Below are 15482 nucleotides of genomic sequence, written 5' to 3'. Positions count from 1 at the left end.
TTAGTAGAATTTATTATGAGTTTAAAATACACTGTCAACTATATTTATACTTCGTGTTAAATTATACAAATACACTTATACAACTTCATGTCAAATTTATACGGTGGTGAGGTGATGTTAAGTTTACAATTGAATTTCAACTTGAAATCTTAACACAATTCATTTAATTTGAAAGCACATCGCTTTGATCGAAAGAATTCAATTTATTCCAATTTAATTGAAAGCGAATTGAAATGTATTAGTTAAATGTAAAACGTACGAAAATTTAATGAAATTTTCTATTAAAGCTTTATGTCTGTATTTTTTTAAGTACTTATTGATGTTTCCGATATTGTGCATACTTGACATCGTTTTGTGGAGTATCGTTTCATGTTTATTCAAGTTTGAGTGTATAATTACTCGCATATATAGCACACACTTGGTAACAGATTTTCTAGTCATTAAATTTGTTTCAAGAATAACAGTGTATTTTCAAACGAGGCTCTTAATTCTCGTTCTCATTAAGTAACTCTTGATTAAGGTAAATACATTCAGGTATCAAGGGGTTAAATGGACATCTCGAGTGCAGCGAATCCTTTATAAAGTAGTCTCGATTTAACGTGTATAATTCTTATTCATGAAGACGTCTTACTTTCAGAATATTTCAGCATGCTTCCTTGATTAAATCTACTCAATCGTTTCTGTTAATTTACTCAGAAGTTTAGTTACTACTAAATTTTTTGATAGACAAATTAAATTTGTATTTGGAAAAGAAACTTATGGTCTCTGAATAAAATTAATACACTGTTACTAAATTTTGTGATAGATTAATTAAATTTGTATTTGGAAAAGAAACTTATGGTCTCTAAATAAAATTAATACACTGTTACTAAATTCTGCAATAAATAAATTAAATTTGTATTTAGAAAAGAAACTTATGGTCTCTAAATAAAATTAATAAACTATTACTACCAAATTCAGCAATAAATAAATTAAATTTGTATTAACAAAAAAAACTGATGGTCTCTAAATAAAATTAATAAACTATTACTACTAAATTCTGCAATAAATAAATTAAATTTGTATTTACAAAAAAGCTGCTGCTTTCCAAAATAAAATTAATAAACCATTTTTTAATATTACACAGTAAAAGTAAAATAAAAATGCAATTACAAACGACATGAAATATCTTTGATAAATTTATCAATGAATAAATATGAAGTTGATTGAAACTTGACAAAATACAAATTTACAACGCAGTGAAACGAAGGGGTGGAAAAAGAGCTCAATCGTGTGATAAGCTCTCCATTTGTAACTGATGAAACGTAACTGGGTCGTATCACTTTTTAAAAATACGAGAAAAAGCGGCAGAGAGGAAAAGTTGAATGATTTTACATAGTCCAACTTTTTTATCGTATTTTTTCCACAAATGTCACATTAGTGCAGCTGCAACGTGCATTTGTACTCTTCTTTCTAATAAAAGTTCCTCTTTCACGAATATTTGATAATACGTTTGGAACTAATGACGTTGGAAATGTTTGAAATTATCAGAAAAATTATTTGTGTGGAAAATTTAGAAAATAGAAAAATTTGAAAATATAAAAATATTAAGTGATTGATTTTGAAGATAGAAATTTAAAAATATAGAATGCAAATATAGAATTTAAATATATAAAAATTTTCAATTAAATTTGAACAATAAAAAATTGAAAAAGAATTTTCATAAGTAAATTTTCAGCTTGAAAATTTTACCACCCTTAAATTTTGTTATTTTCAATTTAAAAATACATAAAGAATATCCCAGTCGCGTGACTCTATTCCCAAGTTAATTTATAAACGAGCATACCTCGAAAAGTGCATAGAATAAAAAATAAAATGAGATGTATGGGAATTGCGAAGTAGGCCAAGGTATTTTGTTATAATTTCATACACAACCGACACTCAAAGGTGCTAAAAATGTTACAAGGTTATTTATTTTATCCAGAATAGACTCTTTTATTGAATACAGGTCTAAATTAATTTAAAAACAAAGCGATTTTAATATAACCACTCTTTTCTATTTTATCCCCTTTTAAATAAGATAATTGTTTCACCGCATTTGCGTGTTTAATATAATTTTCTGCGTGAAAGTATATTAATCACGTTTGATTTAAAACAAGGTGCTTTCACCATTTAGCTTCAATTTTGTATTTTAATTCGGGATTAAAATAGGGGTTGCGTTATTAAACGTAGTATTTTATTATTATCATCATTATCTTATTATTATTCTGGTGCTATTAATTATATATGTGTGGAATATAAAACTTTAATTAGATGAATTACATTATTAATGAATTTAATGAATCGATGAATCAAATTATTAAATTTGATAATGATTAAATTATTAGTGTATTTTAACTTTTAATTATGTTATTGTTGGATATGGTATTAACATGGTTCAATTATTTTGAAGTAATCTGATAGACGTTTTCATTATTGAGTTAATTATTCGTCACTAATGAAGTGTAATATCATTTGCATGTCATCAGTGTTCAAATGGTTACAGAGGTTCAGGTATCATTAATTTATTAATAACCTACTAATATCTTGTTAATAGAATACATTTTTTTCCAACCCCTAAATTACAGATTTATAAATTTCCTCAATTTACAAATTTACAAATAAATTTAGGAATTTCCACGCCCCTAAATTTCCAAGATTAAACTTCTTTGTTTTCACCCCTCACAGTAAAAGTTAGTACAAGAATATCTGTAACGTCGCAAATTCTTCCTGAAGACCCCGTTACGTCCGTCATGGAAACTTCCCATAGAATGATGAACATTCGTTGATTTCTATCTTTCCTAATATCAATAACAGCCTTCACCGCCACTCGCATGTCCATGTCACCCTTAAAATTAATTTTAACGTAAAGTGTCTCGAATCGTGATTACGTAAACCGCGCCAGATCTCTGTAAGCCGCAGCGGCACAATAATTTTGTATAATTACAATGACAAGAGAACAAACACAATGGACGGTCGAATGTCTGAAATAATTTCGATCATGATTTTATTCATCTTCGAGAACAATGAGATATCATTTTGATGCTTGGACACACCACAATACGATTTAATTATAAGTCATCTGAACAATTTCGAGGCAATCTTTTCGTAGTCCACCCTCTACTGCCTTCTAAAGGGTTCTTCGAACAGATTGTCAATCGGCAGTTCGTTGAAAACGGTGACAGCGATAAATACGCGAGTGACATTCATGAATCGAACGACGATTATATTTAACAGGCGGCTGTCAGCGAAACGCTTCGCGGCAATTCAATTGGATATTACAAAGATCCAACACGATGGAGACTCGATCTCTTGTCGCGTCAGAATTTCATATTGCAAATTTTCAATTCTCTTACCTTCCTTTCTGCAAATTTTCAATTTTATGATTTTTCATTTTTCGATTTTCGGTTCTTAGATTTTTACGTTTTCAAGTTTACTATTCTTAGGTTTTTGCATTTTTCAATTTTTGAGCTTGCGAGGTTCTAGTCTGTTCAATTGTTCAATTTTCTACTTTTCTAGTTTTCAAACTTTTCAATTTTTCAATTTTTTAATTTTTCAATTTTTCAATATTTCAGTTTTCCAGTTTTTCTAGTTTTCGAATTTCTAATTCTTCAATTTTTCGAGTAGTTTTCGAGTTTTCAAGTTCCAAATTTTTCAATTTTACAATTTTACAATTTTTCAATTTTTCAATTTTACCATTTTTCAATTTTTCAATTTTTCAATTTTTATAGTGTTCGGATTTCTAATTCTGCAATTTGTCTAATTTTCGAGTTTTCAAGTTTCAAATTTTCCAATTTTTCAGTTTTTCAATTTTTCTAGGTTTTGAATTTCTGATTCTTCAATTTGCCTAATTTTCTAGTTTTTAAATTGCAAATTTTTTACATACCATTTATTGAATAAATAATTCTTATAGCAATATATATTAAATTCTACATATTAACATTTTTTATTTACCTCAACCCTACATGACGCAACTCTGACGCACCAGTCGAAAAGCTTGAAGTCTAAGTGTTAAGTAATTAATTCCAAAATAAATCTTACGAAAACCACATATCAAAATGTCTGCCACATATCAACCCTTATGTATCACTTGAAACAATTTACAAAATTAAGGTTTAAAATCCTCTCTCCCCGAAAGACTCCATCGTCCAAGATTATCATACGAATGTTCGAAAGAATCTCGAGTAGTCTCGATACAGCGAATCGATCTTCGGCTTCTTTAAATTGATTCGGTGTCACTGTGTCGTTGGCCACGAGGCCAAGTCGAGGGTGGTTCGTGACGAAGGGTAGCGCGAACGGTTCCGAGGGTTGGGTGATCTCCCTGCTGGGCGAATGAAGGTTTAGAAAAAAAGAGAAGCTCGTAAGACGCCGATGGAGTTAAAAAAGCTGACGGAGTTGCTTTCGACGCCTCGAGATCGCGCAGAATGAAGCGAAGCAAGTGCCGCAGCCGCCGAAAGTAAATGGCTGTAAGTGGTTCCGCAATCTCGATGGGCTTTGATCGGGGAGAAAAGCGAAACAATCTTTCGCATCAAGTTTCCTTCGAGGAAATGCACTTTCCGGATTTTCGCGCGTTGCATCGGCCCTTTTTATTCTCCGTCTTTATGGCCGCGATCTTGTTTTCCATCCTTTCAAACCTTTACGGAAGTCGATTCTTCTGTGTTTTAAGATAAAATCGATTACTTTCTAGCTCGATTAAATTACTGTTTTATCTTCTGCGTTTTACTTCTGTTTTAGGGGTGGTTTCTTTTTGGGTTGTTTGTTTAATTTTTATTTTTTTTCTGTTGGATATTACGAGCAAAATGTGGGTAGATATTTAAATTAAGTTACTGTTTTATCCTCTGCATTTTACATTTTTTTTTAGTTTATTGGTAGGGGTGGTTTTTTTGTTGGGGTTGTTTATTTAATAGAATTAAAATTTTTTTTCAATTGGATATTATGAGCAAAATGTAGTTAGATGTTTAAATTAATTTACTGTTTTATCTTCTGCATTTTACATCTTTTTTAGTTTAGGGGTGGTTTCTTGGGGTTGTTAATTTAGTAGAATTTTTATTTTTTTTCTGTTGGATATTACGAGCAATGTAGTTAGATATTTAAATTAAATTACTGTTTTATCTTCTGCATTTTACATTTTTTTTTAGTTTGACAGGGGTGGTTTCTTGTTAGGGTTGTTTATTTAATAGAATTTTTATTTTTTTTCAATTGGATATTGCAAGTAATATATGTAGTTAGATATTTACAAAATATCTTCTCTTAAAAATTTGTTTAATTTAGTTCATTCATATAGAAAAGAAATATATGCATACACATATGTATACACATATGTATGCACATACGTATGTACATACACATATGCACATCTGTGAGTTACATTACTTATAAAACACCCTACATATTTGATACGTATTTTCTTTTAATAATAACAATTATTATTATCATCTCATACTGACAATTTAAATATACATATGTGTCATGTGCACTAACATAAACAGCCATCTCGAAACCTACATACTCTTCATTTTTTATTTTCATTAAAAGAATGTCTTCGATAACACAACTACATTAAAATATAAAAAAGTGAACATATAATATGAACATTAAATAATACATTAATACTATTTTTTACTCCAATTTAATAAATAATATTGATATACAAGAACGTGTTACAAGGTGCATTTTGTGACGCGACTTTAAACCGTGTTGATAAAACCCAAAGAATGTGACATGGGGATAAAATGTTAGACAGCAGGTTAAACGAGGGTGAAACGTTATTTTTCACGCTTGCTATATCAACAGCGGGGGTCCAGGTGATTGGCATGTATGCCACGATCCATTAGGAGAAGTGAGCCCCTGATTACCGAATCTTGTAGAGCGTGCATAATCGTGTCTTCGTTACCTCGTAGCAATCGTCGGACCCTCAATTAGTTGCCGTCAGGCGTCATCACCACGGAAAGAGACTGACGTCTAAATTTAGAGACCACGATCGATTCGCTTCCGTTTAACACGCAAATTCTACCACTTCCTATTTATTTCCGTCTTTTTCTTTCTCCCCGTACCGTTCATTACCCTAATCGACAGTTCATTTGTACGCTTAATTAAAGTCACTCTGCAGGGATCTATTTGATGCTTATTTGACATCGCTGGATTTGTGTACTTTTAGGTTAGGCTAATAACATGGAAATTTTTGGGGGATTTTTTATAGAAAATTTTGCTATACTTTTTACTTATCAACTTTATAAATTTGTAAATTCCTCATTATATTCAAATTTTTAAGCTCCTAAATTTATAAACAATCGAATTTGCAAGACTGAAAACTTTACCTAAAAAAATAATTGAAAACTAAAAAATTACACAGCTCCCCAGTAAATAAAATATCCAATTCAAAGAATAATATCCCAGTAAAAAAATACAAAAAGCACCGGAATCAAAGAGGTAGAATAAAGCCGAAGAATGAAAGTGAAACGACCGAGAAACAGGGTTGGAAAATTAGATACGAAAGGAAAAGGCGTGTAATGAAAAGGGAAAGGGTGCGTTAAGGGTGAAGGATAAAAAATAACAGCAACTAAGACGAAGCGGAACGGAGAAAACAAGATAGAACGTTTCTTGAACAGAACGAGGCGAGAGAAGAGGGAAAATGAAAAAAGTGACGATCCCAGGGGGTGAGAGAAGTAGGGGTTGGTAAGAAGGGATGGTCTGCGGTGGTTGTGCTTCAGTTTGACACAGTCAGAGACCCTCGTTGCCTGGCAACCTTTAAGGGTGGATGTCGACATTGGCGTAGGGTGTACTTGCAACGAATTTATGCGCGTGGACCACCCTCGTCCACCCTACACGGTACAGAAAAAAAGGAATAAACCAAGAAACCGGTGTATAATTGGCGACTTCTGCTGGACGGTGATATAATGTATCCCTACGGATACGTAAGTTAAATCGAATGATCTTAAGGGTTGGGGTGGGTTACATTTATAGAGTTTGAAACTCCACTGCTTTTTTCTTTTAATTTAATTCTATGATGCTATAGTAGTATTTACATTTTTATACTTTTATGTATTATCTTTTTTATGTATCTACATTTTTATTTATCGTATAGAAACTTGATGTGTTGTGTACTTTTCTAATATGAAACTTTAAGAGGACTTCAAGGGTTGTTTTATATTTTGCATTTTCTGTGCACACTTCTAATATTATAATATACTGTGTTATTGTAATATATTATTTTATACAAAATCTATTTTATATACATTTACATACATTTATTTTCACTTATTTATTTTTTGTATATCTTCACAAAGACGTCTACTATACATACACATTTATTTGATACATATTATATGATTTTTATAAATGAATTTCATAAATATTAAATGTTTGTTTAATATTATATTCTAGATACATTGTAAAAGTACATATTGTATATATATTTTCGTACATTTATTTTTACTTATTTATTTTTTGTATATCTTCATAAAGATGTCTACTATGCACACACATTTATTTGATACATATTATATGATTTTTTAATGAATTTCATAAATGCAAAATGTTTGTTAAATATTATATTTTAGGTACATTATAAAAGAACATATTGTATATATTTTTTTTGTAAATCTAACAAAAAAACATTTATACTTGCAGCGTCAAACAGTTTTTCATCAGGGTGATTTGTTCGACAAACGCGTACGAGGGGATTATTCGTAACTTGTTGATGCAAACAAAGCGTGCTGGGTGTTTCAGTCCAGCATGGGGTAAATGAGACGATTCGTTTCCCCGATCGATTTAATTAGCTTCACAATTTATTTTTATTAGTCCGATCTCACGCTGTTCTATGGTAAATTCTATGGAAAACGGATTACATAATGCGAGATCGATACACGTGTCGAAAGATTCCGTATTTCATGGAGGATATCGGAAATAGAATAACGTACAATCAGTAAGAGTATAAAACACGAATTTGCGGTCACGGGCAAGAACTTTCTGTTGTTTTACGATAATGAACAATTACTTGAATGGATAGCACGGTGACCCATGAACGAGCGCAATCCTCCCTCGCAACTTGTTGCACTTGATTCAGCAGTAAACTAGAAATCACATATCCCCATAAACTCCTTTTATGTTCTTTGTAATACCTTCGTAATAGAAATCGGTCGGCTCTTCGTATCTCGAGCTACTTGAGAAATAAACCGAAAAAATATATCAAAATTATCGAAGAGATTTCTTTGATACAAATATTTTAATGTGCAAAATTAACCTGCCATTCTTTAAACCCTCTTTTAAATAACATTTTTAATTCTCAGGGTACTCTTAAATTTACCTTAATCTTTTAAGGGATGCTTTTAATTAAGAACTGTTTCTTCACGAAGAAGGGTAGAAGTAATGCCTTTATTTAATAGGTAAATTCCTATTATTTACGTGTTATCCATAATGTAGATAACTTGACGTCTTTTTGATCCACAAATAAAAATATGAAATATATAAAAATTATATTTGTGACATATACTAGTATGATTATGCAAACTGAATTAATAGACGTATATAACCTATTTTATTTAAAAAGTGCATAAAGTGAAATGGCAACTGATTTTTGAATAAAAAATAGTGAGTATTAATGAGCGATGTTTTTCCGTTTCAGTCGAGTGATTCCGGTGGTTTTCGTGCACGTAGAAGATCACCCCAGGCAGTCGCAATGGCCACCCTATCCTTGCGTATCTCCATCCCGGAGAAAAACGCCACGAAGATGATGCAATTCGACCCAAGCACATCCGTTTACGACGCTTGCCGTATTATCAGAGAGAAACTCGCTGAAGCGGGTAACATGGGCCAACGTAAGCTCCTACTTGCAGCTAAAATATCCACCAACGTTATAGTAACGAACCCAAGAATTTGCATTTCTTTTTTCTTCCTTCGGCATATATTACGCGGAAATTTATATGCTAACCAGTGGGAAATTAAGTTTGCTCTTCCATGAGCATTTGAAACATTTAACGATGTTAAAAAATTAGCAAATATGTAGATAACTTGAAGGATATATTTTTGGGTCCGCAGAGATTGATCCTTAAATCTCAAATAACCTCAACGCCATTTTTAATTTGATTCAAACTGCATTTTTGAAATATGAGAATATGAAGTGCAGTATTTGAAAGATAATTTTGTTGAATGTCGCAGCCAAGGACTACGGGTTATTCCTTGCCGACGAGGACGTGAAGAAGGGCGTGTGGTTGGAGCCAGGCCGGAACCTCGATTATTACATCTTGAGGAACGGCGATCTGCTCGAGTACAGACGTAAACTGCGGACCTTACGAGTGCGCATGTTGGATGGAACGCTGAAGACGTTGCTAGTGGATGACAGCCAACCAGTCGCCAATCTCATGGTAGTAATTTGTACGAAGATAGGTATCACGAACCACGACGAGTACTCGTTGGTACGCGAGTTGGCCGACGAGGAGACCGAGAATCAAAAGCCGGGCAATTTTGGAACTCTCACCCTGAAGAGGAGGAAAGAGGAGAAGGGCGAGCGAGACGCCAAGATGGATCAGTTGAGGAAGAAACTCAAGACTGACGATGAAGGCGAGTATCGGTCGGAATTATTACTGTGAAATGGCTTCGTTGTATTATTTGAATCATATTCGTGGACCTGGCGATGGGAACGCAGGAGATGGGGTGTGAAGAAGATGGTGTGATTGGAAGAGCTAAATTTTTAGTATCTGTATTGCGGAGTCTCTGCGTTCCTGAATACCTATGTTTACGGATCTCTACATTTCCAAATTCCCACATTCCCAAATCCCCACGTCCCCAAATCCCCACGTCCCCAAATCCCCACATTCCCAAATCCCCACGTCTCCAAATCCCCATATGTCCAAATTCCCACATATCCAAATCCCCACATATCCAAATCCCCACATGTCCAAATTCCCACATATCCAAATTCCCATATTCCCAAATCCCCACATCCCCAAATCCCCACGTCCCCAAATTCCCATATTCCCAAATCCCCACGTCCCCAAATCCCTACATTCCCAAATCCCCACGTCTCCAAATCCCCACATGTCCAAATTCCCACATATCCAAATCCCCACATATCCAAATTCCCACATATCCAAATCCCCACATGTCCAAATTTCCACATATTGAAATTCCCACATCCCCAAATCCCCACATATCCAAATTCCCGCATCCCCCAATTCCCCACATCTCCAAATCTCTCCATTCCCAAATTCCTATATTTCAAAATTCTCACATCCCCAAATCGCTACCACCCCAAATTGCTACCACCCCAAATCCTTACCATCCCAATCCCTACCACCCCAAATCCCTCAAACATCACTTATACTTCAAATCCCACTAAACTATAAATTGTTACCCGTACCATTACACTATTTACTTTCATAAGTTCATAAGAAACCTCCAACGTTCCGCCATTTAATACACGACAGAATAATAAATCCTGTTTTTCCAAGGAACTGCGTCGTCCTAACATGCTGCACTTAAGATATCGGTTTTCAGCTTGTAACAACGGAAGATATCATTTTCTTCTTTCAGTGAATTGGATAGATCCCAGTAAAACGTTACGAGAGCAAGGGATAGACGAGTCAGAAACGGTGCTGCTACGGAGAAAGTTTTTCTTCTCCGATCAAAATATCGACAGCCGAGATCCGGTGCAATTATCTCTTTTGTACGTTCAAGCTAGAGACGCAATTCTAGATGGCACGCATCCGGTTACTCAGGAAAAAGCTTGTATTTTCGCTGGGATACAATGCCAGATCCAGTTCGGTGATCATAAGGAAGACAAACACAAGCCTGGCTTCCTCGAGTGAGTTTCCATTAACACTTTCTTCTTCTTTTTACTTTTATTAGGTTTCTTGTAACTCTGACTTTATTATCATTCTTGCATATTCATTTATTACTTCCTTGGTTTAATTTATTACACCAAATGTTACAATATTTATTATTACAATTATTGTTAGTATATGCTTAACTCAATTTATGTTCAAATCCCTAATTCCTCAAATTCTTAATGTTTTTTCAAATTGTCCAAAAATGTTCAACATTGACAACCCTTTTTGCAGCCTCAAGGAATTTCTACCGCAGTCCTACCTGAAGGTGAAGGGCATTGAAAAGAAGATCTTCGCAGAGCACAAGAAACACATCGGCCTCTCCGAACTCGACGCGAAAGTTCTGTACACTAGAACAGCAAGGTCCCTGAGTACCTACGGTGTCACGTTTTTCCTAGTGAAAGAGAAGATGAAGGGCAAAAACAAGCTGGTGCCCCGTTTGCTAGGTGTCACCAAGGACTCAGTCCTGCGACTCGACGAGAAAACGAAAGAAATATTAAAAACATGGCCGCTAACTACCGTCCGACGTTGGGGTGCCTCTCCAAACACTTTCACCCTCGATTTTGGCGACTATTCCGATCAATATTACAGCGTGCAGACCACGGAAGCGGAACAGATCCTTCAATTGATCGCAGGATATATTGATATTATACTGAAGAAGCAGAAGGCCAAGGATCACTTCGGTATCGAAGGTGATGAGGGCTCGACTATGGTCGAAGACAGCGTATCACCTTTGAAGTGAGTTCCTTGTTGGTGTTAATTTGTGAATTGGTTAGCTGGGATTAGGATGGTTAGAGATGTTGGTCAGTGGAACACCAGTTGCCTAGTTTTGTTTGCTGAGTTTGTATTGAGGACGATTTGGTTGAATAAGAAATGGAGGAGTTTTTGAAACAGAGGCAGAAGAGTTATTTTGAAGCTAAGAACAGACAAGTTTCTAAGTAAACAATTAGTTTCATATTAGGGGTATGAAAAAGTAGAAGTATAGGGATTGTGATGCAGGGATGTAGGGACATAGTGTAGAGACATATCAGAATATAGGAATATGGGGATGCACATAGGTGCATAACTATAAAAACATAAACTTTCTTGTGCAACAGTAATTTCACTTAGATCCCATCAAATTTAATTAGGATTTAACTTCAGTACGATATTCTACATAATTCTAATAACATCAAACATGTTTCATTTGCAGAGCAACCATCATGCAACACGAAACAAGTAACGTTGGCAAAGGAAACGTGGAAGCAGTATCAGTCGCCATACCAGCAGTCATGAGAGTTGGAGGAGACGGTAAGAACGTCAGAATATCGACAATAAACACTCTACGTCCCAAAATCAGTGTCTTATATTGCATATTAATCCGCAGTCTTAATTTTCGTATCCAGTAATGACGCTTTTCTTACTCCTTTGAGAATCTTAAATAAAAGTACTGTAACTAGTAAATTGGTGTGCGAAGGAACTATTCTTTGCAACTGCCATCTTACTTGACATGTGAAGTAGTTTAAGAGGTCTTAGATGTTTTTCACTTGTAACTGCTGCAAGACACTGCATTTTGGTGTCGTTGCAAGAACGATCGAAGAAGCTACAGAAATCCTTGCACGGCAGAGAAGTCCTGTTCGTTGATTTTGTACATACGTACATATATATTTTCTTTTCAGGTTGTTGCGTAACATATGTCCTATTTTAAAATTGCTAGACATATGGTACTTATTGATAATAGTTATGATAGAATTATCTCTTAAGTAATATTTTATGCTGTTGATTAACGTACAGACTGTATTTAATTATAAAGAGGAAAGGAATATTATAAATATTAGTTTGTTGCAATAGGTATATATTGGCTCAGTATGTCCATTGAAAATTAGTAAACACTTCTCTTGATATCAATGCTAACTTCATCAAAGGATATCATATATGCATCTCTTCTTCTATACTTCATACAAAATCTTTCATTTTCCTTTTTTTCATACAAATGGCAGTATTGTATTTCAATTAGAAATGATGATTGAAGGAGCTACAACTTTAGTTCTGTAATTTAGAAACGATATTTATTATGCAGCAACCTAGTGTTCACAGTAAAATCTATCTATAGTCTGAAAACTCATTCCCCTACAATTGTAAGCTTCCAATGAAAGTTTCATTTTACACATAGTCAGATTTTACTGTGCATCTAGTCTCGTAAATGTAAATTTCGGCCTCGCTTGTCCGCGTTGTTTTCCGCTTGGCAAATCGACACGGTGCTGATCCGTGGTTAGCTTCTTGTGTCGAGCAAAAATCGATCCTGAGGATCGATCCTTGTAAATATCACTCGGATAGTTGCATGATACGGTTTGTAGGTGCTCGACCATATGGGACCGGGCACATGGGCGGTGCTCAATACACGACTGTCAGCGGCCAGGTGAACATCGCTCACGCTCCACCGATGGTAAGATCTATCAGCAACAATGGATGCTCTTGCTCATGCTGAATCTCAATGTTCCACCCCTATTTATTACCTGCAACGTGATCTTGATATCTACGTTTAATTACGTCTGTTCATACACTCCTGATGAACAGTATCTACTTGTGTTTCAGTTTTGATACCTGGACATGATGTAGCATTCGGAATGTTAACTTTATGTTGATCAAATTTGAACAAATTTTTAGAAGAAGAAATATATTGTTTAAAAATTTTACATTGATAATTCACGTCAGCAAGAGCAATCTCAATCGCTTCGTTGTAGTATTTATTTAGATAAGGCATCTTTACCGGATCGCAGCCAGTACGAACGGTATACTTAAGTTGTAGAAAATCATAAAATAATGATTTGCTCAAGGAAAAATTTCGAAAATGACTAATTCACGGTTTAAATTTATTTTCATGCTAGGCGCCTTCTATTGCGGACACAGAGTAGGTACACGACGATCTTTCAGTTATTTGTCCTTGACTCTGTTAAAAAATCTTTCAGTTCTTTTTATTCAATTTTCTGTTGAAATAGGGCAGTATATTTTTCATAATAATCTTCTATATTTAATTGATGGTATAAAATAAAAGTTCAAGAACTTATGTTAGAGGCTAAAAACGTCGGTCCGTAACTTTGAACGTCCGTCATAAAAAAAATCATTTTCGAAACATCACATCGGATATATCTAAAGAGGCCTCGCCCAAAACCAGGTGCAACAAACCAAGGTCACATCCGTCCTGTCCGAACCACAACGTGCCTTACTGTCGACTATCACCGCTGGTCACGAGGTGATCCACATCGCGGAGACCGAGTTATCGTGCAAGGCTCAGCTTCCGGAACTGGGGACAGATCCAGTGTCCCTGAAATGGATCGAACAGACCATAGACACGCACAAACAGAACGTAGGTTCGCAGATCGCGGCGATGAACGCCGCAACTGCTCAAGTAGTCACCCTGACGTCTGGTCCGGCCGACGATGTGGATCACACAGCGGTGGGTGCAGCGATCACCACGATCGCCACGAACCTCCCAGAAATGACCAAGGGAGTCAGGATGATTGCTGCTCTGATGGACGACGAATCCTCCGGAGACAGACTCCTGGACGCAGCGAGGAAGCTGTGCTCGGCTTTCTCTGATTTACTGAAGGCCACTGAACCTGAGACCAAGGAGGTGAGTTTGCATTTCTTTGCGAAGTTTAAATATTTTTCATTTTTTATTCAATGCAGGTAAAAGTTAACAAATGAATATTTTTGAATATTGAATCAGTTTTATATGAATCAGAATAATATGTTAAACTGTACCTTTTTATGCAGCCTTTCTACATAGCGATTTCCGCCTATGAACGATACGTAAGCATAAAATAGCTTCCAAAGATAGAGATATTTCTATAAATGTATTATTCGTATTTCTAGTTTGACATCAAATTATATGCACAGCATTTTCATTGCAATATTGCGATTCTTATTTATTTGTTTTTATGGAAAACGCAACTGATTAACTGCAGTCTAGATTTTATATTTTTTAAATGTGTTTAGCTGTTAGACAACGTGGAATGTCATGGAATTTAATTTAATCGATACATTATGTATCGCTGCAATAAAAGCGGAAGATAGCGAATAGAAAATTGTTTGGTATTTATGTTTAAGTAGTTTTAAGACTAGTTACATTCATTTGATTCGCATTGCATTTATAATGCGTTGGTTGCAATGCTGTTGCAATTAGTCCGCTTTTTTCTTTTAGCAGGAAGCAGTTATACATTTTTCAGTGTTTCTCATTTTGTTTTCAGTGTCACACTTCGAAGTGTGCGAACAAATGTTACTCATTTGTCTTGAATTGATTCAAGATTTATATTTAAGATTTTTAAATAATATTTATACAATGTCCAGAGATCTGCATCAATTCCTCAAACTGAAAACTAAGCTCAAATGTTAAATTTCATTAAATATAAAAGTAAAATCGATTTCAGACATTTGAACAATATTTCTAATTCAATGCATTCATAGTTCAAAGAGAATATTTTGCCCGCTCAATGTTTCATCTATCATTTAATTTATGAAGTATTCAACGCGTCCGCTATTGTTTCTGATCAGCTACACTTTTGATACAAAACATCCGATACTCTTATAATTTGTTATGCTACCTTCCGTATACCAGATTCAAATTTTTATTAAAACTCATCATCATCATGCACTATGACA

At 34.6% G+C, this 15482-nt stretch overlaps 1 protein-coding gene across 4 annotated transcripts in view; it reads left to right on the top strand.

Moving 5' to 3' along the window:
* Positions 1 to 15482, top strand: part of rhea (Talin_middle and talin-RS domain-containing protein rhea) — a 52224-nt gene that overhangs the window by 22018 nt on the left and 14724 nt on the right. For all 4 annotated transcript variants that reach the window (XM_012287662.2, XM_012287661.2, XM_012287663.2 and 1 more), the window contains exons 3-9: positions 8642 to 8834; positions 9175 to 9576; positions 10549 to 10819; positions 11076 to 11579; positions 12034 to 12131; positions 13178 to 13266; positions 13996 to 14454. In XM_012287662.2, coding sequence (XP_012143052.2) covers positions 8696 to 8834; positions 9175 to 9576; positions 10549 to 10819; positions 11076 to 11579; positions 12034 to 12131; positions 13178 to 13266; positions 13996 to 14454 — 1962 coding nt within the window. In that variant the 5' untranslated portion in view covers positions 8642 to 8695. The remainder of the gene's footprint in view (positions 1 to 8641; positions 8835 to 9174; positions 9577 to 10548; positions 10820 to 11075; positions 11580 to 12033; positions 12132 to 13177; positions 13267 to 13995; positions 14455 to 15482) is intronic.

Source organism: Megachile rotundata, chromosome 6, assembly GCF_050947335.1.
Source record: "Megachile rotundata isolate GNS110a chromosome 6, iyMegRotu1, whole genome shotgun sequence".
In the NCBI taxonomy this organism is placed as follows: domain Eukaryota; kingdom Metazoa; phylum Arthropoda; class Insecta; order Hymenoptera; family Megachilidae; genus Megachile; species Megachile rotundata.
This window is presented reverse-complemented; position numbering and strand designations above follow the sequence as displayed.